Source organism: Argopecten irradians, chromosome 16, assembly GCF_041381155.1.
Source record: "Argopecten irradians isolate NY chromosome 16, Ai_NY, whole genome shotgun sequence".
Lineage (NCBI taxonomy): Eukaryota > Metazoa > Mollusca > Bivalvia > Pectinida > Pectinidae > Argopecten > Argopecten irradians.
In genome coordinates, this window is record NC_091149.1 from 18780907 (window position 1) to 18806858 (window position 25952).

At 34.0% G+C, this 25952-nt stretch overlaps 2 protein-coding genes across 2 annotated transcripts in view; both read left to right on the plus strand.

Annotated features, from left to right (window-relative positions):
• LOC138310390 (von Willebrand factor D and EGF domain-containing protein-like) overlaps positions 1-12046 on the plus strand; it is an 89143-nt gene extending 77097 nt beyond the window's left edge. The window contains 9 exon segments of the mRNA XM_069251595.1: positions 185-280; positions 1813-1908; positions 3397-3588; positions 3958-4053; positions 5394-5489; positions 6535-6630; positions 7023-7114; positions 8391-8507; positions 9310-12046. Coding sequence (XP_069107696.1) covers positions 185-280; positions 1813-1908; positions 3397-3588; positions 3958-4053; positions 5394-5489; positions 6535-6630; positions 7023-7114; positions 8391-8489 — 863 coding nt within the window. The 3' untranslated portion in view covers positions 8490-8507; positions 9310-12046.
• Positions 12047-17266: 5220 nt separating this feature from the next.
• Positions 17267-25619, plus strand: LOC138310060 (angiopoietin-related protein 1-like). The gene is made up of 3 exons (XM_069251206.1): positions 17267-17278; positions 17506-17611; positions 24943-25619. The coding sequence occupies exons 1-3, from the start codon at positions 17267-17269 to the stop codon at positions 25617-25619; spliced, it is 795 nt and encodes a 264-aa protein (XP_069107307.1).
• Positions 25620-25952: the final 333 nt, after the last annotated feature.

The following is a 25952-nucleotide window of genomic DNA, read 5'->3' on the forward strand; positions in this document are numbered from 1 at the left end:
CTTTCGGTGTATTCGAAGTCTTGTCTATCTAACAAATTTTTTTTTTTTGCAAATCAATATTTTTTTTTTGGTTTGAGTTTGGCATTACATTGATTTTGTATGCATAAGCGCAAAGTTCAACTTTTACGTAAGTGGATATGCTTACAAAAAATGTATCTTGCTTATATACAATAATTTGTTACAGCGGTTTGCAAGCCACATTGCCAGAATATGGGGTTTTGCCAAAGTGTAAATAAATGTCTTTGTAGACCGGGCTATACTGGATCCAACTGTGAAACAGGTACTTACGATATACTGTAGACTAGAATTGATACTGAAAAAAAACCATGGAACACTTAGGCTTGATATACATACTCGGGTAATATTGTAATGAATTTTTAAGATCTTGTAGTAAGTTTTGTAGTTTGTGGTTTGGAAAGGTCGGAAAACAAGGGCCATACTTTATGTCTAATTCCATATAATGGCAGACCAGCAAGGGGATTTACGATATCCACGAAGTAGTGGAAAAATGATGACATTATAAGGTATCATATATGGAAGATAACAACCGATGCACTTAGCATTATTTTTGTAACGAGCGTTTTCAGTGGCTTAATTATGTAAGTTATCATGTCATAATGTAAAACGACGTCACCGTTTGTGTAACGTCACCTTTATTGACTGAGGCAACGGCGTAATAATTTTATAAAAGTAGTCCATCAAGAAATTTGTATTATCACAACTTTAATTATAATAATTAACTTGAATAGTATTTTATCGCGATTTAATATGAAGTATTCTAATTTTGTGTTTTTTCTCTATAACATAGATAATCTATTTCAATTAAAATAATTAAAGTGAACAGTCGGGCATGGATAGCTAAAGTCGGTAAAAATGGTGTGAATGTATCCAGTATAATTTCTTATGAAATAGAAAAATAAAATATCTCATCAAAAATTGTCTGCGTACGAAGAAATTAATTTAAAGTATAGGAATACTTAAACGTCCTCCCGGCTGACTATGTCCGTGGTTACATTTCCACGCAGCCTCGCTTTCAATGCTTTCAACTTTTCTTTTTTCCAATGGTCAGAACTGGGAAAAGTAAGCAGAACTTGACCGTCGTATTAATATGTGAGAACTTTTGGAAGGCCAATGAACGCATTTAGACTGGTTCTCTTTGCCCGACTATTCACTTTAATCTAATTACTTATGTTATACTTAGTATGTATATGGATTGATATAAGCACATTGCCCATTATTTCAAAATCCAATCTCTTATGCTGTGTCCATTGTTCAGTAGTATATTTTTAAGATGAAATGGTGTTTTTAAGTTAATCATACAATAATCCCACACAACCTGCAAAATAACAATGTAATTAGTATGCATGTCACTATATTAACATTTTCCTTGACTGTATTATTATTGATTTTTTATCATGAGATTTCTTTTCATATGGTTGAAAGGCATACTTCAGAAACAACCATTTTAACTGTAGGTTTAAAAAAATCAAATGACTACATATATGACTTTTCAAGAAAGTACAATAGAGTATGTGACATTCCTGCAACAGATCGTCGAATGTGGTTTTTAAATATCAATCTTACCTATAGGAAAACGCAATGGAAAGCTATCTTTGTAATAGAGTCAACATGTTATATGTTATTATACACCCTTTTCTCGGACGTAAATACAAAACAAAAGTTTCAATTGAAGGAGTTAAGCATCTTTTTTTTTGCTTTATCGAAATAACTCAATTTGATCCCACGTATGTACTGTTGTCTTGATTCCTAAAGAGAATTAACTGGATTTTACTGTTTTTTTTCTCTATTTAGCGTACTGCAACCCACCATGCACAAACAACGGGGTATGTGTCAGACATAACAAGTGCCAGTGTCACGGAGGATACGGGGGATATCGATGTGAAATACGTAAGGATATTAATAAATCTTATTTTAAATAATAACATGTAAGAGCAAGAAAAATCAGGCACTGTTTTTATTTCTATAATAAAGATACATTGTAAATTGTCTAGACCGGATGTCACCAAGACCGAGATATTTGGCTGGTAAAGCCAGGTTTCTGAAATAAAGATGTTTGAATTACTATATTTCAAAAAAGAGGGAAAAACCGGGAAGTTTCTAGTATAGCTGACCCCGGAAGTTTAGAAACATAATAATCAGTGCGCATGTCAGAGGTTGCTACGGGTCATGTAAACATGTCGCCATTTTGAATCACCGCTTCGAAGAGCCGACGGGGGTTCGGGGGTGAAACCCCCGAGAAAAGAAAAAAAAAACAACTCAATTTTACATCTTGAACTCGTCTTAACTGTTTTTGTAGCATTTGAAATATTTAAAAACAATTCTAGGACGTTTGAAAGGAACTTTGGCCTCAGTGTGATCTTCGATAATGTTTGGACCATGGCCAGCACATGTGAACACTGAGTCGCTGTCTTTTCCACGCCAATTTTTCCTCTGTTGAGCAATATTTACCTGACAAACTGAATAATGATCCAATTTCAATAAGCCAGTGGATGGATATTGCCACGTTTTCATTATTTCTGTCATATATCCTTCATTCGAATCGTCACCATCGTAAACTACACGTTTACTTGTGTTTACAAATAAAATCAAAGTCCGTAAAATCACTCATTGCGCATGTTCAGCGCGTGCTCGGCTAACAACCAAAACGAAATCCCGAATTTTTAATTATTCAATTTTGTCGGTATTTTGCGAAAATGTTTGAATTGAAATCCGAGATCTCTGTCAATACTGAAATCCGAAATCTCGTTCATTACTGAAATCACAAATCTCGGACATTACAAAAATCACAAATCTCGGACATTACTGAAATCACAAATTTCGGTCATTACTGAAATCAGAATTCTCGGTCATTACTGAAATCAGAATTCTCGGTCATTACTGAAATCAAAATTCTCGGTCATTCCTGCAATCAGAAATCTCGTTCATTACTGCAATCAGAAATCTCGTTCATTACTGAAATCAAAATTATCAGTCATTACTGAAATCAGAATTCTCGGACATTACTGAAATCAGAAATCTCGTTCATTACTGAAATCACAAATCTCGGACATTACTGAAATCATAATTCTCGGTCATTACTGAAATCAGAAATCCCGGTCATAACTCGTCTCTTGCTAATACATACATATATGTATAATATACTTGCCAATACCGGTCCTTGTCGTAAGCGGATCCCTCTTTCTATCGGCGTAATTGTATACATATATAATTTATAGTAATTCAAACCTGCATATTCCCTAAGATTGTCTCTCTGCCTAATATGTTGTACTGTCAATATTTGTTGGCGTGCAGAAGTAGTCGAATAGCTTATTGACGAAAAAAGATAAAACGGACTTTCCGAAGAAACTTTTTTTTAGAGTTTTCGTTTCTTTATAGCCGTATGCAATCCGCCTTGTCAAAATGGTGGCGCTTGCCTCCCAGGTAATAAATGCCGATGCACTCCGAACTACAAGGGCAAAGTGTGCAAGAAACCCAAATGCTCGCCGAAGTGTCAAAATGGCGGGAAATGTGTGAGTCCCGGTGTCTGTAGATGTCGAGCTCGACATCGTGGACCTCGATGCGAAAGAGGTAGGACATAGCTAATATTTACATTAAACATGATGAGACCACTGTCTAGTAATGTTTTATCAGAAACATATTGTACTTTGCTTAATTTTACTATTCCAATAGTAATACAGAAGTTCCATTTCAACACAAAAGCAAATGCAATATGCTATAGATATCGTTTTAGATATATTATTAATACATATTTAAAAGTATATTACATAAATATTTACCTCAAAAATTTACTTTTTTTCTGAAAATTTGTTAAAGAAAAGACATTTGTATTGATTAAATTATATATGTTCTCTCTCTGGGGGACGATTGTTCGAAAATCTATTAGAGAGAAAAAAGTGACTGTTTTATCAAATATATCTTTAATTTTGAAATTGACAGCTGTATGCCGATTCCAATGTCAAAACGGTGGTGTATGCGCTAGCTTCAACCGTTGTAAATGTCGTCATGGTTACCATGGTCGTCGGTGTCAATTTGGTAGGTATATCATTGCATGTGATTGTATCTTGTGTCTTGATCACTATTGATATGTGGTACTTTTACAATGATTTAATTGTCGTACAATTTTCTGTTGAATCACTCCTGAATATTGTGATAATTTCACTGCATTGCATTTCTTGTTATACGTTGTTTGATAGGAAAGATAGAAGGAGTTTAATGTGATTAGTTCACATACCTAATAACGTTTGTGTGGGACTTTTGTTTCTATTGGTGATTGAATGACGTTAAACAATGATACCAGCGCTGACGTCATTACAGCGGGAAGATTACAAATAGTTACTTTCCATCACCACTGGGGAAGCTAGTCCCGCACAAACTTTATCATGTATCACGTGGTACGTGAATTAGTCTTATTTGTTGATATTGTCTGTGGGATCAGTTGATACGGAACATTGACAGTAACTTATACGTAGTCACCCAGACTTTATATGTGTTGTCATTCATTTTGTCACATTCCTATGGTCATCAAGCGAGCTTATTTCACATGAATAACGCATGCTTTTTAATATCACAAATAACTGATTAAAGAACTTTTAATTTGTGGAAATTAATCAGTGAAATTTGTATTACATACTTGATATAATCATGAATCACAAATTTGTCTACTAATGATAATCAATTTCAGCTGAACTTGTAACTTGTATCACAGTAACTTTTTTCCACATTGTTGGTAAACACATATGTGCTATACTTATATAAATATAAATACGAATATTCGAATTGGACATTGTCGGATATTTCATATTTAAAAGATGGACCGAAATCATTCCATAGAGTTTAATGTTTAAGCATTGTTGTCAATATTCTTTAATATCATCGGGGTATGAAAAAAAGTCATAAAGGTCAAGAGTCAAATTATTTTTAACTTTGTAAGGGAAATTGAGGTAATCAAAATACCTATATCTAGTTTCATTGCTATGGAGAATATATTTCTGAAGAATGAAAAATGATTGCATCATTGTTTGACATTTAACGTACATATATTGAACAGTAATCGTATCCAAAAGCAATTTGGTTAAAATAAATTGCGCTAAAATGATCGATTTTGCGAATTGCAAACACTTTATACAGCAATAATTGCGAAAGCGCAAACTAACCATTGTGCGAATGTATTAAAAAAGGAGTTCGCAGTAAAACATTGGCAATATAACAAAGTGAAGGAAACGACAATTGGATTACTTTCACTATTCAATCACATTACAGTCAGTAACTCTTCTTGAAATTAATTCTCCGTAACGAAATGATTCCCTTCACGTCACACTGACTTACATGATCCATGTCAAAGCACTTACTAACAACGCTAGCTTCTATCACAGCCCACTGCCGCCGGGTATGCTTGCACGGGGGCCGTTGTGTGGGAGTCAATCACTGCACGTGTATCCATGGTTACACTGGACGGTACTGTCACAGAGGTACTTACGTGTTATATTTAGACTTGTTATATATTGTTTGTTTTGAATATTGTTATTACCATATAGGAACGTAATGTAATATATATCACGATATGCTATGTACACAAGATTTCATTTAGGAAATAAAGTCATATGTTATTGTTAGAGAGGTACCTGTATGGTATTATCATTATAGTAAATTATAAATTGTTATTTATTCATTGTTGTTGACTCGTTTATTCATTAGTTAATAATTTTCCGATAATTTCGAAAGGGAACGTATAATTTATTCTTTTGTAAACGTCTATTGTTTCAGTATAGTTTAGCTGGACAATATGCCTACAGTGCATTTACAATAATGTTTTCTTAATAAAATTATTGTCATATAATTATATTGTATACAAACCATTACAATATTTTGCTTTAACTTTGCTTCACACATCATTGCTAGAACGCTTTTTAAATCTTTTATTCCAGTATCACAAATCATTAAAAGTAAAAACATACCATCAACAACCAGCTAAATGTAACCCGACGCATATAGGACTTTGTAGAAATAACTTAAAATTACGATATTTTGAGGAGGACAAAGAATCTCTCAGTTTTTCTGTCTTAATAGCAAAAAGGATACAATTTTTCCCTATGGTGTCGTGACAAATAAAACGGCTTGAACCCGATTTCTCACAACAACCTTGTTTCAGATTATATGATTTCTCGAAACAAACTTATCAAAACCTTACCTAAGTCATCAAACATTTTTTCATAATTTTCATCAAGGAAAAAAGGTTATAAATCAGTCACTGTTTTTGTTTCAAGTAATTGGGACGAGATTGCCTTGAAAAATTAAATGACAACATCGCTGTCCACACTATTGGGAAATGTCTTTGTCCCGCAATATGCGCCAATGTATTCTTCGTTATATACATAACATATTACGTTTATAAGCGATCATTTTACCTAATTGATATGCACATTTCTTTCAACATAAGTTTATAATGAGTATACCTTTGTTTTATATTACTACGTATCTGATTGACGTTTTTACCCTTATGATATATTGATACAGTTAAGTGCACGAGAAACTGTAACGGGCGAGGATATTGTCGGACTCATGACAAATGCACGTGCAGAAAAGGATACTATGGACCAAACTGCCAATATGGTAATTATCATTTTCGTTTTGCTTATCCTCTCCTCAAATTCGTCAATACAGTAATACACGTTTATTACAAACACACTTACAACAAATCCACCTTTATACCGTCAAAATTCTTATAGGATGTTTACAATATGTGTATAACGAAATATGCTTATGACAAAGTCATTTCGTTGATCCCTAGAGGCTCGTTATAACCGTGTTTTACTGTATATATTTATATCGGGGACAAACAATGACAATGGAACGGATGTATTTTCTCCTTATCAAACACACTGACACATTTTATATAAAGGTTAAAAAACTTTTTAAGACGTGCATGGAATTTAGTAGTTATGAAATACGATTAGTGTACCTTACATTTTTTTGTTTACGGTTCCGCCTTTTATTGTTTGTAGCGTCCTGTTGGCCTCGGTGTCCAGAGGGTCAGAGGTGCCAAAGTCCGAGTGTATGCCGGTGTCGGCGTACAACTAACGGTCGGATATGTCAGGTGGGTATTTACTATAGTAGATCCAAACAGTCTATTAATTGAATAAGATCAAAAGATGGGACCTTTCAAGTCCAGAGAAATTCTTACAGGTATTTTGAGAAGAATGTGTTGATAAGTTATACTAATTCTTTACACTGTACTTCTGTAGATAGATAGGTAAAATGACACATATTTCAAGACAAAGAATTCTCATTCGATTGGGTTTTTTTTTTACATTTTTTAATTAGCTATAATACTGTGATCTTTATAATTGCATCCTGAAGACGTGCCTCAGAAAATCCATGAACAATATTTAATGTAATTTATATTTCGCTCTAACGCAATGCATAGGATAATTATGACAATCCTGAAGTCTAGTTTTTGAAGTGTATACGTGTAGATATAATCGTAGTTTTGCATGCATTTATATGTATAGTGTAGTCCTAAAATATCCGTAATTCAAGTAAATTTTCCCGAATTATTATGCTGATCGTTCATGTAAGGTTTTAATTCCACTTCGACTCTCTTGGTTAATTGATAAACCATCGCAATCCTTTAGTATCCAAATAGTATTCATGACATGCCCATTTCCATTTCTAATCATTTAAGATGACACTTAGATACATTTGTAATAAGGACCATTGTCGATGTGCACATCTTGTAGTATTGCATGCTTAGTTAGTAACTAAGGGATATCTTTTAGCCGGTAATGTTAGCGGAGGTGACTTTTCTCTCCCTCAAAACGTCGCTGTTATTGCACAATGTCATCAATAATTTGATTTTATCAATCTTTTGATATTGCGAAATATTATAACGTTGACATATAATTACTTCTTTTTAAAAAAAATCTTCCATTTTTTAATCGCAAGAAAAACCTGCTATGAGGTATAAATTACCATTTAATTACTTTCTCTCTGTCAAAGGTTTAAACACGATACCGATAGTAGCACACGATATTTTTTGGAGGGGACAATAATGAATACGTGACAGACGACATAAATAGCTAGATAATCATTGACAAATCTTTGCTAAACATTGTTACTATGCAGTATTCCAATTACATTTACAGTGTTTTGAGGATATCGACATAATAGTTCATTATATATCCAAATACACACACCTTAAATAATCGAAACATGAGTTGTGCATCTACTATTTTTCGAGATGATGGTAGTTATATGCAGACATTGCCGTTTTCATTCTGCCATAAAGTGCAATGTTACAATTTAGGTTGTATTTTGCATGCTTGCCTTCGTGGACGTGCTAACCATTTTTGTGTGTTATGTGTTGTTCCCAGTGCACAGTCAGGACTCTATATGCACGTTACAGACAATTACAGAATCACCCCAAAGTCACACGGAGATTAACCTATCGTCTTAATCTTAATGACAGATGACAACGCTAAGACATTAACGTAAGAATCCATACATGCATAAAACATTTTAGTCAACAAATAATGAATGATGGAATATTAATTGGTATATACTTAAAGTGAATAGTCGGGCAAAGGAAGGTTTAAGTCGGTAAAAATGGTGTTAATATATCCAGTATAATTTCTGATGAAATAGAAAAATACTATTTCCTATCAAAATCGCTTTGCATGTGAATAAGTTAATTTATGTTATAGGAACTCTAATGTCTTCCCGGCTGGCTATGTACGTGTTGTCATTTCAACGCTGCCTCGCTTTCAAAGAGTTATTTTTGAAATGTGCTAAATCTACACGAGTGTTTTTTTTCATAATTTCAATGGTCAAAACTGGACGATGTAAGCAGAGCTGGACAGTCGTTTTGATTTGAAAGAACTTCTGAAAGGCCAATGAACGCATTAAGAATGGTTTTCTTTCCCCGGCTTCTCACTTTAAAATGAGCAAAGGCGAATGTTTTGTTTCGGTTAACGTCTGTTAAAAACCCGTTTGTTCCTTACAAATGAATGTTTATCATAATGATAGATATATATCTAACTACCTAGACTTAGCGTAGTAGAAATGTTGATTAGCTGCATAACTTGTACTCTCTGTTAGATGTCAGAATGCATATACAATAAAGATATAGCTTTCACAATCGTTCAGCTGTGTCCTTTTACACGTCAATAATGCATGCCTTTGATTTACTGTGAACATTCCCCTTTGTTGCTATGCTAGAAGAATCGTTCATATATTTACTCCAGTAGTATGTCTTTCGGTTGTTTTTATACTAACGCATCATTTCCATTACAGGTAAGGCGTCAACTCATAAGAAAACTCCGGAAACAGTAACACTGTAGGCAAGGACCTGTAAAAAAGTTGTTAAAAACCGCCAGAAATGACATTTTTTCTAAATGCTAGCAAAATATCATTTTGTATTGGACACAAATTAGGTCATACCGTTATTACACATAATACATAGTACCTTATTTTTACGGTAAAAAAAATCGGCGAATGGGACAGACAATGAAATAAATGCTCCTACTTATTTCTACATGAATAAGTGACAAAGCGAGTTCTTCCGTTGACGCCTCATCACAATAAGGGAATATGTTTGGTCATTGTGAAACGATATCAAGGTCAGGTCAATGCAAGCGGAAGTCATTAACATACGATAAAAGGAATGTTCGCCACAAAATCGAATGTCACAATTAACACAGACGGGAGTCATGAAAATTCGATAAAAGTTCGCCACAAAATCCAGTGTCAAGGTCATCAGGAAGATTTGATAAAAAGGACCTTTCGCCGACAAACAAAGAGAGACAGACTTCTGTCGAATGTATCGCATTATCTGACCATTGATATTTGCAATGTTACACCGGTGGACATATTATATTAAGTGCAATATCAAAGTTCATTGGGAAATTTGTACAAAGGCAATTATCTAGGATGAAGTATAAAATGTGAAATGTTTAAGCTCATTTGCTAATCAATATTATGTTTTAGTAGATATGCTCTGACTTGCCATAATTGTCAATGGCAAACAAATGGGTATGTGATTTTCGAACAAAAGGCACATGGTCGAGAAATATTACAAAAAAGTTCATGATGACATTGTTGATACAACAATGTAACACCGATTGGTACAATATTAAGGATAAAATGATCATTGATACTTTATATTGTATTTGAAATGTAAAAGAGACTGAAGAGTAAAATATCATGATATTGATATTTTATATAGAGGATCTTACAAGAATGGCTATGAAATATGAAATTTATCAAACGAGTTCAATAAAGGCGAGTGGCATATCAAATTATTTAACGGTTTGATAAATTTCATATTACATAGTCACGAGTGTAAGATTCTATTTATCACATAACTTTTATTAATAGAAATATAAGTGAAACATTTTAATTTTGTCTCTATATAAAACAGTGGAAATCCGGCTCGAATGAATGAGACTTTTCCGTCTACTGATTCAATCATGCAACGTCATATAAAGATTATGACGTCAAAACTACCTGTGACGCCATAATAGTGTTATTTAACAAGTGTCTTACGATATTTATGACATGGCCGTATGACATGGCTGGACGGACCAGTTACGTGATAAATTGTATTTGAAATGTAAGAGAGACTGAAGAGTAAAAAACAAGATAATATTGTCACTGATATTATATATTGTATTTGAAATGTAAGAGAGAATGAAGAGTAAAAAATCAAGATGATATTATCATCGATATTATAATTTGTATTTGAATTGTAAGAGAGAATGTAGAGTAAGAATCAGGATAATATTGTCATTGATATTATATGTTGTATTTGAAGTGTAAGAAAGTCTGATATTACTGATATTATAAATTTTATCATAAAATGACTTTCTCAAATTGTAAAACATATGTGTTATTTAATACTCAGCTATCATGATTGATATTTTCTTGTCTTTTATCACGGGGTATCCCGTTCAAGGATTATATGATTTGTCTTTGAAAACAGTGATTTATATTGTTGACGCTGTTTACAATTATGCTTTCAAGTGCTTGCTATATTGTAATTATGGTATATATAGAATCTCCGCTGTGTCATTGAAACTCTTTTTGTGAAAGTTACATCTGTTTATAATTCTTTTAAGTTTCTAATTCCGATATTGTAGTCTGATAACTTTTGTTTATTTTAGTTTATGTTTTGTGTTGTGTTTATTTTATGTATAATTATAGATAAGTATCGTTCCGAGTCATATGTGTTGCGTTGTGGATTCTGCTAATTGTGAACGTATCCATCTTCGAGTGAATAGTAATATATGTGTATATTAAAACATAATTATGCATGAATTAGATATAAACCCATAACTTTATTACACAATCTCGGTATTTCATATTCAAATCCTACTATTAAGATACTATTGAAACTATAAACTTGATGATCGGAGAATAACGTTTCGAAGATATAACCATTAAAATATACGATATGTTTTATAAACATTTTATCCAGATGATAAGTACATAAGAAGAAGCAATATTAATCAAAATCAAGGTTTAAGACTTGTTTTACTACTCTGGAGTGCCTTATTGTATGTTAACCTTCAACTTTTGAATTAACAACTGTAGTTTTGTCATTTGTTACTACTTCTAAAGACTAGATAATTTCAGAAACAAAATTAATTTGTGATATAGGCATTTTACATTAAACAACAACCTTCAATATTTATTTGTATATTTGTTTTATCGGCACAGAGTACTATCATTGCTACTTTTTTTTCTATTGGTTGTTCTTCTTTGAAAAAAAAATTAGAAAAAAAGTGCCTTGTTATATGTTTAATTTAACTGATATTATGAAGTACCATATTCATATTGACGTATTGTATTTGTTATAATCGCATAACATGTATTGCTTACATATATATGAAATCAAATTATTTATTTTCCTGTCATCCATTATGTGAATACCAGATTATAATTATAACATGTATGATAATGGTAATCATCGTCGGTCTACGTTTTATAATATAATGTGTTTTATATAATAAAATAAATTAATGCGTCTTCATCTCTTAGTTATTTTTCTTTTTAAATCTGCGTGACATAAATATATCTATTCGTCTTGGCCATTGAAGCTACACATTTAGCTTTTTAAACAAAAAAATACGTTACATCTAAGAAATTCGTGATATTTATCGTGGACAAACATAAATGAAATTCATATTTTCCTAATAAACATTTTCAACTGATGGATGTGACGTCAAGCTGTGAATGTGAACAGGGGGTCATAACAAAACTGCCAGGAGTGAAGGTGGATTATAACTTTTGAAACAATCCCCAGCATGACCTAGTGAACTCGGGACAACGAGGGAGTCATCTCAAAACTATCAGTAGCGGAGTTGGAGTTTTGAGACCAATGTATGGAGTTTTCATGCACTTTCGATATAATATTTTTAGCTCACCTGGCCCGAAGGGCCGGTGAGCTTATGTCATGGCGCGGCGTCCGTCGTCCGTCCGTCCGTCCGTGCGTCAACATTTAATTTAAATCGCTACTAGTCATTGAGTTCCGCATGGATTGTGACCAAATTTGGCCACAAACATCCTTGGGGAAAGGGGAACAGAACTTGTATAAATTTTGGCTCTGACCTCCCAGGGGTAGGAGGGGTGGGACCCAATAGGGGTAATAGAGGTAAATCATATAAATCGCTACTTGTCCTAGAGTTCTGCATGGATTGTAACCAAATTTGACCACAAACATCCTTTGGGGAAGGGGAACAGAACTGGTATAAATTTTGGCTCTGACCCCCCGGGGGCAGGAGGGGCGGGGCCCAATAGGGGAAATAGAGGTAAATCCTATAAATCGCTTCTTGTCATAGAGTTCTGCATGGATTGTTACCAAATTTGGCCACAAACATCTTTGGGGAAGTGGAACAGAACTTGTATAAATTTTGGCTCTGACCCCCGGGGGCAGGAGGGGTGGGACCCAATAGGGGTAATAGAGGTAAGTCCTCTAAATCGCTACTTGTCCTAGAATTCTGCATGGATTGTAACCAAATTTGGCCACAAACAACCTTGGAGGAAGGGGAACAGAACTTGTATAAATTTTTGCTCTGACCCCCCGGGGGCAGGCGGGGCCCAATAGGGCAAATAAGAGGAAAATATCACAATTCCTTCAGAAAAGAAACAATGAACCTGTATTCAGAACATGACTTGACATTACCAACCAGGTGAGCGAGCGATACAGGCCCTCTGGGCCTCTTTTTCTTTGTTTGTCTTTGTAACAACAAACTGATATTGGAATTGAGGTTTTGTAGATATTAACCCTTTCACCACTGTATGCCATAAAGGACTCTTCCAGATCAATGCATGGTAGAGTCTAATAAAGTTACATAGGGGTGAAAGGGTTCAACAAAAACTTCGACCTTGAAATTTCCGTAATTTTCACAGGTGCACTCACTATTTTTATGCATGCTCCACATAAAACTCGACACAAATGTGTGAATTGAAAATGGCCATCTTATAAAGATGATAACATCTTATATAAGATGACGGTTTATTAAAACTAAACCATGTTATATGTGTAAAAATCACATGAAAGTTATCAATTAATACATACAAAATAATGGAATGGTCATAACATCATAATAATTAGTACTTCAATTAACACATACATTGTAACTGGAGACTCTAAAAATGACCATTCCAATAAACATAGCTGTTCCCTTTTCAAATAGAGAACAATAAAGATAAAAAAAATCTAAATTTACAAATTATTACAAAATATTTTCCCTATTGTGGGGATTCGTCAGAAATACGCCACAAAGTGAAAATGCTGACAATCTTTCACTTGCAAAAGAGTCAGCATATTCACTGCCCTACAAAAAGGTGCACTCACTATTTTATATTATTTGTAGGTGCACTTTAACCTAAAGTGTCGAAACCATTGCAATGAAATAGAAAACTGAAAAACAAAAATGGCTTATATTCCACCATTGATACATTGACAATGTAATTTCACAACATATTACATCAACAGTGCGTTGATCATAAATAAAGCTAATTTTAATCACCCGCAAATAAATTAAGTTATTTTGAAATTAAGATAGAATTTAGCTTTTACCGACGAAAGTCGGTATTTCTATCCCCCTCCTCCCCCGACGCTTCGAAAGAATAATGACAGTGATATTCATGGTAGCAATTTGCACTCATATACAGGTGATCATGGTTTAATATTGAAATATTTTACCATTAAAACAGCAAAACAGTAAACAACACTGCACTGCACGATTTAATTGGCATCGCTTTATATATAAATTATCTATATGTAGTTTTTGCATTGATTTTTTAACTCTAATGTTTTATATCACCAAAAACGATAAAACAGTGAATAAATCAAAATTTAATGTCGTATGAATTAAAAACTATTTCAAAACTTACATAATAACTTAATACTAACTATATGTGTACTATGTAGAACTATACATATGTAAATGTAAACAGATAATTAAGTCTTTGGTTTATATATATTTAATCACAAAAACGGCAGATCATGAAAATTAAACCCATCGAAAATTATTAATATTGAAGCTGATAAGTTTGTTATTACTAAAATGAATGCTTACATCACTAAATCATTAAAATATGTAATTAACAGCAGAAAACTAACATACACTACACATAGTATTATAAGTAAACTAACATACACTACACATAGTATTATAAGTAAACTATCACTCCTAAACATAGATATTGCATTAAATCGTATCAATGTATGAAAGCCAATCAGACAAATTTAAATTATCTATAGTAAGACTGAAAAACAACTGCTACTATAGGTGAAACAAGGTAGGTCGATATACATGTATATGTAGGTACAATTAAGAAGTACATATGTTTCTAACACAGGTGTCCAATGACACTGTTCATTACTTTATAAGGGTTTTGATGGGCAAATCTGATTAGACGTAATGTTAAGTCGTAAAGTTAGTTTATCTGTAGTTCAAATGTAGTGCATTCCTAGTGCACAATGATGTAAAGGCTAGCTTTCACTCAACTGTAGGTGTTAAAATATCAAAATTGCCAAGATAATTTAGTTTGTATACAGTCCAAGACTTGTGCACTGGTAATTCTATTTACATATTAAGCATTGCAATTTAACGGGACATTTATCTTACTAAACGGACTCTGCAAAAAGCATTTAAAAGCTTTAATCTTTTATGGTCGGTCTATCTGAAACAATATGTAATCGAACACAAATAAAGAAATTATTGATCTTTATTTCTCTATCTCTTGACATCGATCATGATAGGCTTGCCCTTATAAATTATTTAGGGGCCTTCTTTGTGTCGCGCAGATATATAGGTGTACACCTCGATAAAGTATCTTCAAATCATCCATAACACAGACTCTTGAGAGCTTTTGATTGCTTTACTGGTATCTTGCATGTTCTTTGTCATAATACTACAAAAGACATATGGGTTTACTCAAATTAGCTCATGGACAAAACTTATGGTAGCTGTAATGATAGCTGAAATAGGTTCTTTCTAAACATTCAGTATGCTAATCCGAAAACATGTTACATAGATGTGCACGAAGTAATTGGTTACTTTGATTCAATGTATTGATATAATAAAATGGGTTGGCACTGAAATCCGTGTTATTAGCCACCTTGTGCTTATCGAACCAAAGTAGAATCGAAGCGCCATTGGCCAACCATTTGATTTATAATGCTGATATCTCATCAGCGTCATAATACAGTTGGAATACCTATATATAACGCTGGTAACTTGGAACTGACAAAGATTGTGTTTAACTTCAATTCCTTTGCGATTTGATACCAACGTATACTTTGTCGTTTTTGATAGAAAAGAAAAGAAAAACAATGTTTTTTAAAGTGTTGATTGTCGCCATAATGCTGTCTGTCGCTCTAACAAGCTTTATACAAACAACATATACCACCAGGCAGGATTGCCCTACATTCATTTTAGACTCCAGTTTAATTTCAGGATCGTTTGTGGAAAGCAGTGAAATATCTTGTGCAAGACAATGCTCCAAGGACGTTACATGTATATCATTCAACTATCTAGAACCGGGTATATGTCAATTGAGTTCAACAGAACTAAATAGCGGATGTTCAAATGGACTTCAGAGTCTTCAGGCTAAATATTATCAATTGACATCAAAAGCCACTGATGAGGGACAACAGACGACGGTATGTAGTTACAAATGCTGATAATGTTGGATAGTTTGTTGATTTGGCTGGCCGTCCTCTTAACATTATGTACGGCCTCCCATCTATGCAGAATTTTGTGTTTGTGAAGTACGTGTGCGTTTTAGGAGGCTGCAGTATGTTTGTGGTCTAACTCATGGAAATAGCGTTCTCTCAAAATGTAATTATTCATCTAAAGCAATTACCAATTTCAAACATTGACTCAATTTGTTTGAATAGCATGTGTATTATTTAAAATGGTAAACTTGAGAATTTGTTAATGTGATATCAATGCAGTCTGTTAAACATCTGTTACTTTTTAAATTTAGCTTTGTTCATTGGATAAAGAACAAATAATCACTCAAACAATTATTTTGGTCGAAAATTGTAATATAAAACTGCGACTGCAGTATATTGTGCAATAAGTTCCACATCTATCCAAACTGCTCTTGTTTTTGGCATCTCCTTGTACTACCATGTAGGTAGGCGTAAAAAGGCGACTTAAATATAAACATCTTGTCCAGGCTAACTTTTTCTTCCTAATGTGTCCCGCCCACATATGGCCCTTTGTTGAACTTTTATCCGTAATGAAGGCTTTGGGTTCTATACCCTGGCCGAGACACACATATGTACATTAGTCTATAAAAGTGGTCGTCGTTTCAACTCCGGCTTAGCGGTCAGCATACAGGAAGTGGAACGACTGGTTCGTCCGTTGTCAGCATGACGTGGCCGGGTGGTGCGTTTTTCTTAGCACTCAGGAATAACGGGAATGGAACGACAGATTGGCGTGTTTGGCGAAATAGTTAGATTTTTTATACTATGGTATCGGCCAGGATACAGAGCCCAGAGCTTTCTTCACAACGAGTGAGGCGGTGCTAAGGGAATGTGAGATAAGATATGTTTAGTCGCCAATTAGGATTATGCAATGGTGACAGTCGCTATAATTCTAACGCCCTACCTACAAGGAAATGCAAGAATATAAAAGTTGTCCTAGATGAGTGTTTGTTTGAATAATTAACGTGCTATTAACAGCCAGGGTCAGGTAAGGGCGGTTTCTCATGTATTCAGCGTTTAGCTTGTATGAAGAGTAAGGTGAGTGTTTTGGGAGACTGCAGTACATCCGTCTTGTGTCTTCTTTTATTATGGAACTATTGCCCTTTCATACTTCTTTTATACTACTGAAGTATGCCGTCGAAGACACCAAGCAACACACCCAACCCGGTCACATCACACTGACATCGGGCGAACCAGTCGCCCTACTCAATGTATATTGAGTGCTTAAGCAGATTTATTTTGATATATTTTTTTTATGTTTTCAGACCAATATCTCAATGGTGATGTGCTTGAATGGAGGTGTTTTAGTGGGCGGTGTCTGTCAATGTGTAAATGGATATATTGGCAGTACGTGTGAACGTTTAATGGAAGGTATGTAGTTAGGCACTGTCGTCTAACATCGCTTTTTCTCTGTTATCTCTCTTTTACAGTAGTCATACTGTATACAGACTAAATTTCTTCAATGTAATTAAAATTATACTTCTAATTCCGCTCTACTATGATTCCCTACGATATGCTCCAATACAAGATCTAATAATCTATCGTCGGGGTCACCTTAGCATGACCCTAGTCTAGAATCGGAACATCACGCGACGTACTAGTAGACGTTTATACATACGCTGATTGGTTAACCATAGGGGTCATGCTGAGGTGACCCTGAACGGTGAGGTATTATATCTTGTATTAGAGGGAATGTTGGATCATCGAGCGGGAAAACAAATCTTATTTTAATTCGATTGTAAATAATTCTATTTGCGGGTGATTAAAATTAGCTTTATTTATGGTCAACGCACTGTGCGGGAATTGCGAATGAAATGGAATTAATGACAATAAATATAGCCTCAATGGCTTAATTATTGACATATCTATTAACTATTATCACAGGAAATAGAAAAGCGTAAACAATTACGCATACAATAAGAGAAAGCCATGTATCCTTGCGAGATAAAGAATTATTTTGGCACCTTACGTGAATGTCATTGCAATGAAACTGCTACAACACACATTCGTTTTTCTAATCGATGGAGAAAATTGTTTGCTGTAAAGGGAATGCATTTGAATATCAGCGTTTAGTCTGTACGATTTCAATTGAATGCTGTCAACATAAGCAAAAATATATAAATTTTGCAGACTTCTGTCTCAATGGCAACCATGCTATTCAAAATTAAACCTTATCGTATTCGTAATTTCTAAGAATGAATGATTGAATACTTTTTGTAATTGTTTCATTTTTTCCAATGGCAGCAATATATAAAGTCAAAAATAAAAATAAAATAAAAATAATATATCATCCTCATCCTTCTAATATTCTTTTGGATGATGTAGGGGTTAAGCCGTTCGCCTTTTACCTAGTCGGCCGGGGTTCGTACCCTGTGGGTTAACTACGGTTTCCTTCCACACTTAGACCCCTCACGCGCTTACATACGGGCCATCGAGAGTGATTTATTTAAGTTGTATAACCTGTTTCTCAATCGATGTAAACTTTCAAACCACTTTTCCTCCTCCTCCTCATTATCACCGTGATTGTCATTCAAACTTGAAAACATTACATCCTCATTAATCATAACTGTTCGTCATCAGCACATCCAATATTATCATTCACATGATAATTGAGATTAATTGATTATGGTCAATCAGATTAAGAAAAAACCCCAGACTATTATAATCACTTCGTTCAATACAGGATAAAACAACATCCCATAAGGATCCCATATACATACATGAAAAAATTAAAACGACATTTTCCGACGATAATACATTTATTTAATTTTCGTGTGTTCCATTGGCGAGATGACTATATCTACAGGAAATAATTATGAGAGTTTTTTCAAACTATTTCGTCCCCTGAAGTTCACTCTCAACATTTTGAAAGCAACAATTTGAATTTTTTCAATCCGGAAAGTCACCACCTAATGTGATGTTTTAAGATCCTCTATGAAACGGAGTGATTACAAGAATCTGTATTTTAAACAGAATAGATTATGCTAAATGACAATGAACAGTTTAGTTAATTGCGTAATTGGGGGCGAAGACTTGGCGAAAGAAAGGATAAATGTAGAGGAATGGGACTGGGTCAATAATTATTCATGACCAGATCCATGTAGCGTAAACGATAGAGCCTCCGATCACTGTTCGGAGGTGCCGGGTTCGAATCCCATTTCGGGCAGTTGCCAGGTACTGACCGCTGATCGGTTGTTTTCTCCGAGTACTCCGGCTTTCCTTCACCAACAAACCTTAAACATCCTTACATGACTCTGGCTGTTAATAGGATGTAAAACTAGTAAAACCTTAAAACTTCCAACCTCCAGTCCGGCTGCAACATTTTCTCCTGTCCTGTTACAAAGTGTTAACTTTTTCTTTAAAAATAAATGTATATCATAGCTGAAATTCATGTGTCATGTTTTTTGTTAATATATTAACAGAAAATTATTGTAGGATACATTTAGGATTAACATATATGTGGAGTATAGTTCAAAATCTCTATAATTTTTAATAAAGACTTTGCATAATTCCCAATCGGGTATTAAGTTCTTTTGTCTTAACGATATATATTTTTATTAGCAAAATTAAAATAGTAAATCCTATAGTCTTCACATCTTTTATAACCCCAAATAGGAAAATTAAGGTTTCCTTTCTATGATAATATTATAATGATATGCGACTGAGTTTACAAGACTTGTCTACAAAGATAAAATGTGTACACAGTCCCAGTAGAGGTGGCATATTGTTTCTGGTGTTCCACTGCAAAAACGGGAGGCTCAAGTTGGTTCCGAGTTCCGAGTTCCGTTTAAGCTAAACCGAACTCGAAACCAGTTCCGAGTTTCGTTTAGCTTAAACGGAACTCGGAACCAACTTCAGCCTCCTTGCAAAAACTACATTCTCCATTCTCAAGTAGTTTACGCTTTAATAACATAGAGTTTATAAAGAAAATTCTGTGATTAATTCTATATTCTAAGCTTTGCAATTTCGAATCACATGTTTCAATAAACGGTAACGTGTAAACCTCCTCCCACTGATCGTTATCCAAAGAAGTGTCTAAAATAATATGCCATCTCTCCTGGGACTTTACAGAATTTGTTGTTATTGTAGACACTTTTTCTAAAAAAATTCCGTGAAGGTTTTTCATTATTCATAATCAAAAGTAAGTTTTCATTTACAACAGATTCAATGTTTTCCCCATATGTATAAATTATTCTTTTCCCATGTCTGTCTATAAAATGCTTAATATTAGAAATATCTTCTTGACTGAGTTGTTTGTAAAAAACATTATTTTTCCTTCAATTTTTATCATATTGTTGAACCATAATGGCCGAAACAAAATATATTCAGGGGCTGTGGGAAGGTTTTCATTTAGAAATGCCCATATTTGGAAAATCTCTGCCCAAAAACTACCTATATTTTGCTTCTTTTGTATTTCCCAAAGACCATTTTTGCTTAACGTTCAAATTTTATCACCCTCACCTTTCTATATCATCAATTAGAAGTGTTTCCAATCTGCGTGATTATGAACATCCAAACATTTGTAATCCACATTAGCTTTAATGCTTAACAGTAAGTAAAAATATTGGGAACTTTCACCTGACCTTTGACCGAGTTATGATACCTTGTATCTTTTTATCCCTCACTATCCTTAATTTACTATCAGCATCAGATATTTCTTGTACAATACTTGGATCATCAGCGGTATGATATATATCATAAAAATTAATTAATATGAATATCAAGTTATTAATATGTTATTGAGACAATGATAGTAGGCAATTTTATGTATGTACAATTACAACAGCTTTAACACCTGCTGGTTCTTCCTTTAAGACCTTGTTGTGACAATTATGGCCTAAGGGCAAGATAATACCTCGCCTTTTTATTTATTGTGTACAGGAAGGAAGTAAGGGGGTCTAGCTACCATAGTTAATCCCCCGTTGGTGGTAACATGTGTTTCCGATTATATAAGGTCAATTTCAGAGTGATACATACTTTGACTGACCAATGGGATTAAAAGCCGTATATTAGTAAATCAACACTTAAATATCATAACTGACCAATGGGAAATCCTGAATATAATAGAACTATGCACTGTCTGATGTGAAAACATCAGCACTTTGAAATTTACAAGCTAGGCGGCAGCAGGCATATGTCTTCTTTCCATTTTCCCACCCACCCTAGAATTTCCTTTTTTTATTTTATTTTTTTATTCATTTTTTAGCTTAGATTATTTATATTATATAATTAAGGTAGCTTTAGTATTTAGCATAGTTGGAGAAGCATAGTTTAAGGTTATTCTATAAAAATAACTGTATTGTTATACTGTTATATTTAATGATTATGTAATGCGCAATAAACTATGGTCTGAAGTTCACCAAAACCGATGTGTTTGTTATTTTGCTCAAAGGGCTAGAATCTACTGCTAGAATTAGGATTAATATGTCCGTTAAAGTGTTTTCCTCTATATCCCTTTCCCTTTTTTAAAGGTGGAATAACTAATTGTCTTTCCTCTGATTGCAAATTTGATAGTTTCCCACAATAATTGACCATCAATGCTGTATACTGAACCTTCTGTCCTATCATTATTATCTATGCTATATTGGTCTTTTACCTCACTACTGGTTAGCTTTACTAAATTCACATCAATGCTGTATACTGAACCTTCTGTCCTATCATTATTATCTATTCCATATTGGTCTATTACCTCACTACTGGTTAGCTTTACTAAATCCACATCAATGCTGTATACTGAACCTTCTGTCCTATCATTATTTCTTTCTATATTGGTCTATTACCTCACTACTGGTTACTTTACTAAATTCACATCAATGCTGTATACTGAACCTTCTGTCCTATCATTATTATCTATTCTATATTGGTCTATTACCTCACTACTGGTTAGCTTTACTAAATTCACATCAATGCTGTATACTGAACCTTCTGTCCTATCATTATTATCTATTCTATATTGGTCTATTACCTCACTACTGGTTAGCTTTACTAAATTCACATCAATGCTGTATACTGAACCTTCTGTCCTATCATTATTATCTATTCTATATTGGTCTATTACCTCACTACTGGTTAACTTTACTAAATTCACATCAAGGGTGTATACTGAACCTTCTGTCCTATCATTATTGTCTATTCTATATTGGTCTATAACCTCACTACTAGTTAACTTTACTAAATTCACATCAATACTGTATTACTGAACCTTCTGTCCTATCATTATTATCTATTCTATATTGGTCTATTACCTCACTACTGGTTAGCTTTACTAAATCCACATCAATGCTGTATACTGAACCTTCTGTCCTATCATTATTATCTATTCTATATTGGTCTATTACCTCACTACTGGTTAACTTTACTAAATCCACATCAATGCTGTATACTGAACCTTCTGTCCTATCATTATTATCTATTCTATATTGGTCTATTACCTCACTACTGGTTAACTTTACTAAATTCACATCAATGCTGTATACTGAACCTTCTGTCCTATCATTATTATCTATTCTATATTGGTCTATTACCTCACTACTGGTTAACTTTACTAAATCCACATCAATGCTGTATACTGAACCTTCTGTCCTATCATTATTATCTATTCTATATTGGTCTATTACCTCACTACTGGTTAGCTTTACTAAATTCACATCAATGCTGTATACTGAACCTTCTGTCCTATCATTATTATCTATTCTATATTGGTCTATTACCTCACTACTGGTTAGCTTTACTAAATCCACATCAATGCTGTATACTGAACCTTCTGTCCTATCATTATTGTCTATTCTATATTGGTCTATAACCTCACTACTAGTTAACTTTACTAAATTCACATCAATACTGTATACTGAACCTTCTGTCCTATCATTATTATCTATTCTATATTGGTCTATTACCTCACTACTGGTTAACTTTACTAAATCCACATCAATGCTGTATTCTGAACCTTCTGTCCTATCATTATTATCTATTCTATATTGGTCTATTACCTCACTACTGGTTAGCTTTACTAAATCCACATCAATGCTGTATACTGAACCTTCTGTCCTATCATTATTATCTATTCTATATTGGTCTATTACCTCACTACTGGTTAACTTTACTAAATCCACATCAATGCTGTATACTGAACCTTCTGTCCTATCATTATTATCTATTCTATATTGGTCTATTACCTCACTACTGGTTAACTTTACTAAATCCACATCAATGCTGTATACTGAACCTTCTGTCCTATCATTATTTCTATTCTATATTGGTCTATTACCTCACTACTGGTTAACTTTACTAAATCCACATCAATGCTGTATACTGAACCTTCTGTCCTATCATTATTATCTATTCTATATTGGTCTATTACCTCACTACTGGTTAACTTTACTAAATTCACATCAATGCTGTATACTGAACCTTCTGTCCTATCATTATTTCTATCTTATTATTATCTATTCTATATTGTTATAACTCACTACTGGTTACTTTACTAAATCACATCAATGCTGTATACTGAACCTTCTGTCCTATCATTATTATCTATTCTATATTGGTCTATTACCTCACTACTGGTTACTTTACTAAATCCACATCAATGCTGTATACTGAACCTTCTGTCCTATCATTATTATCTATTCTATATTGGTCTATTACCTCACTACTGGCTAACCTTACTAAATCCACATCAATGCTGTATACTGAACCTTCTGTCCTATCATTATTATCTATTCTATATTGGTCTATTACCTCACTACTGGTTAACCTTACTAAATCCACATCAATGCTGTATACTGAACCTTCTGTCCTATCATTATTATCTATTCTATATTGGTCTATTACCTCACTACTGGTTAACTTTACTAAATCCACATCAATGCTGTATACTGAACCTTCTGTCCTATCATTATTATCTATTCTATATTGGTCTATTACCTCACTACTGGCTAACCTTACTAAATCCACATCAATGCTGTATACTGAACCTTCTGTCCTATATTGGTCTATTACCTCACTACTGGCTAACCTTACTAAATCCACATTAATGCTGTATACTGAACCTTCTGTCCTATATTGGTCTATTACCTCACTACTGGCTAACCTTACTAAATCCACATCAATGCTGTATACTGAACCTTCTGTCTACTTATTATTCTATGGTCTATACCTCACTACTGGTTAGCTTTACTAAATCCACATAATCAGCTTATACTGACCTTACTTCCTAATTACTACTATTACCTGACTACTGTTAACCTTACTAAATCCACATTAATGCTGTATACTGAACCTTCTGTCCTATATTGGTCTATTACCTCACTAATGGTTAACCTTACTAAATCCACATAATCAGGGTAACCTAATAGACTATTGTTAAAGTTACTCCTCCACGGTTTTGGTTAACAAATTCTAAAACAATACAGACAGGTGAGTGATCGGATTTGTAAGCAACATCCATATCCACTTTCTGTATATAGTGTTGTCAATCGGATGATACTAAGAAATAATCCAGCCGGCTTTTTTGCCCATTAGGACCAAACCAAGTGTATTTTCGTGATTATTTAAAAAATTCTCGTCAGACATCGACTAAATCAAGATTATTAATCATATTATGAATAGACTATTTCGCTTTTGTATTGTTTCGATTTCTAAAATTGAAATTGACTTTATTATAATATGTTAACCTAATCCAAATGATTTGCTAATTGTAGATTGCACGGCAGGTGTCCCATACTATCCGGGCCAGGAAGGGCCGTTTCTCATACAGCCGTCCCTCGCCCCTGGACCTATATGGACGTGGTGTTGGATGGACTACGACTATCGTACCTACCTGCAACAACGTCACTACCAAACCAGCATAACATTCGATAGGGACTGGGCGTCTTATCGAGATGGCTTCGGGAGTCTTAATGGTACTTACAACATGAACTTCTGGTGGGGCAACATGAATGCCTACTACTTGACCAATAGCCGAACGTACGATCTAGTGATACAAGCTGTGGGACAGGATTACAATGATATCGGGAACATCGTGTACACAGACTTCGTCGTACATTCCGAGGGAAACAATTTCGCCATGACGTATTCGTCAGTATACATCATTCCATTAGCAAACCATCTCACATTGCCAATGAATGACAGTCTAGCCTCGTCCGGCACCAATTTCAGTACGTATGATTCGGATCGCGACCAATCTTATGGAAATTGTGCGGCAACTCACGGTGCCGGCTGGTGGTTTGATAACTGCACCGATTGTAATCCAAATGGTGTGCTATGGCCGAATGGGAACAACGTTCGGGCAGGAGTCCAAAACGAATTCTTCTGGAACGATGGTCTATCCGGGTGGTCAGCTTGGGGGACGTCTCTCTGGTTTACAAATCCGCATTGAGGTCCTTGATTGCGATGTGAAGAATATATACTTGTCAATAATGGTCAATTATATGATGTTCGGCTAATGTATTGGTAAATTTATTCAATGAAGACGGTAATTTACTATGTTCTCTTTTACATTTCCTTTGTTTATTTTATTCATAATGTATCATTTTCTCTCTTGAAACGAATTCCTAAGTGTTAGGAATTATAACTATCCAAATTATAATTACTCAACTTGTATATGCATGTATATTTGTCATGGGCATTGTATATTCAACATTACGAAGATGTATATAACTATATTTGTTATTTAGCCAGTGGATAGGTCTTTTGTGACGTTTCAAAGACT

Coding starts and splice junctions, on each gene's coding strand:
- LOC138310060 (XM_069251206.1), top strand. Junction 17,612..24,942: donor GTGTGAACGTTTAATGGAAG/GTATGTAGTTAG, acceptor TGCTAATTGTAG/ATTGCACGGCAGGTGTCCCA.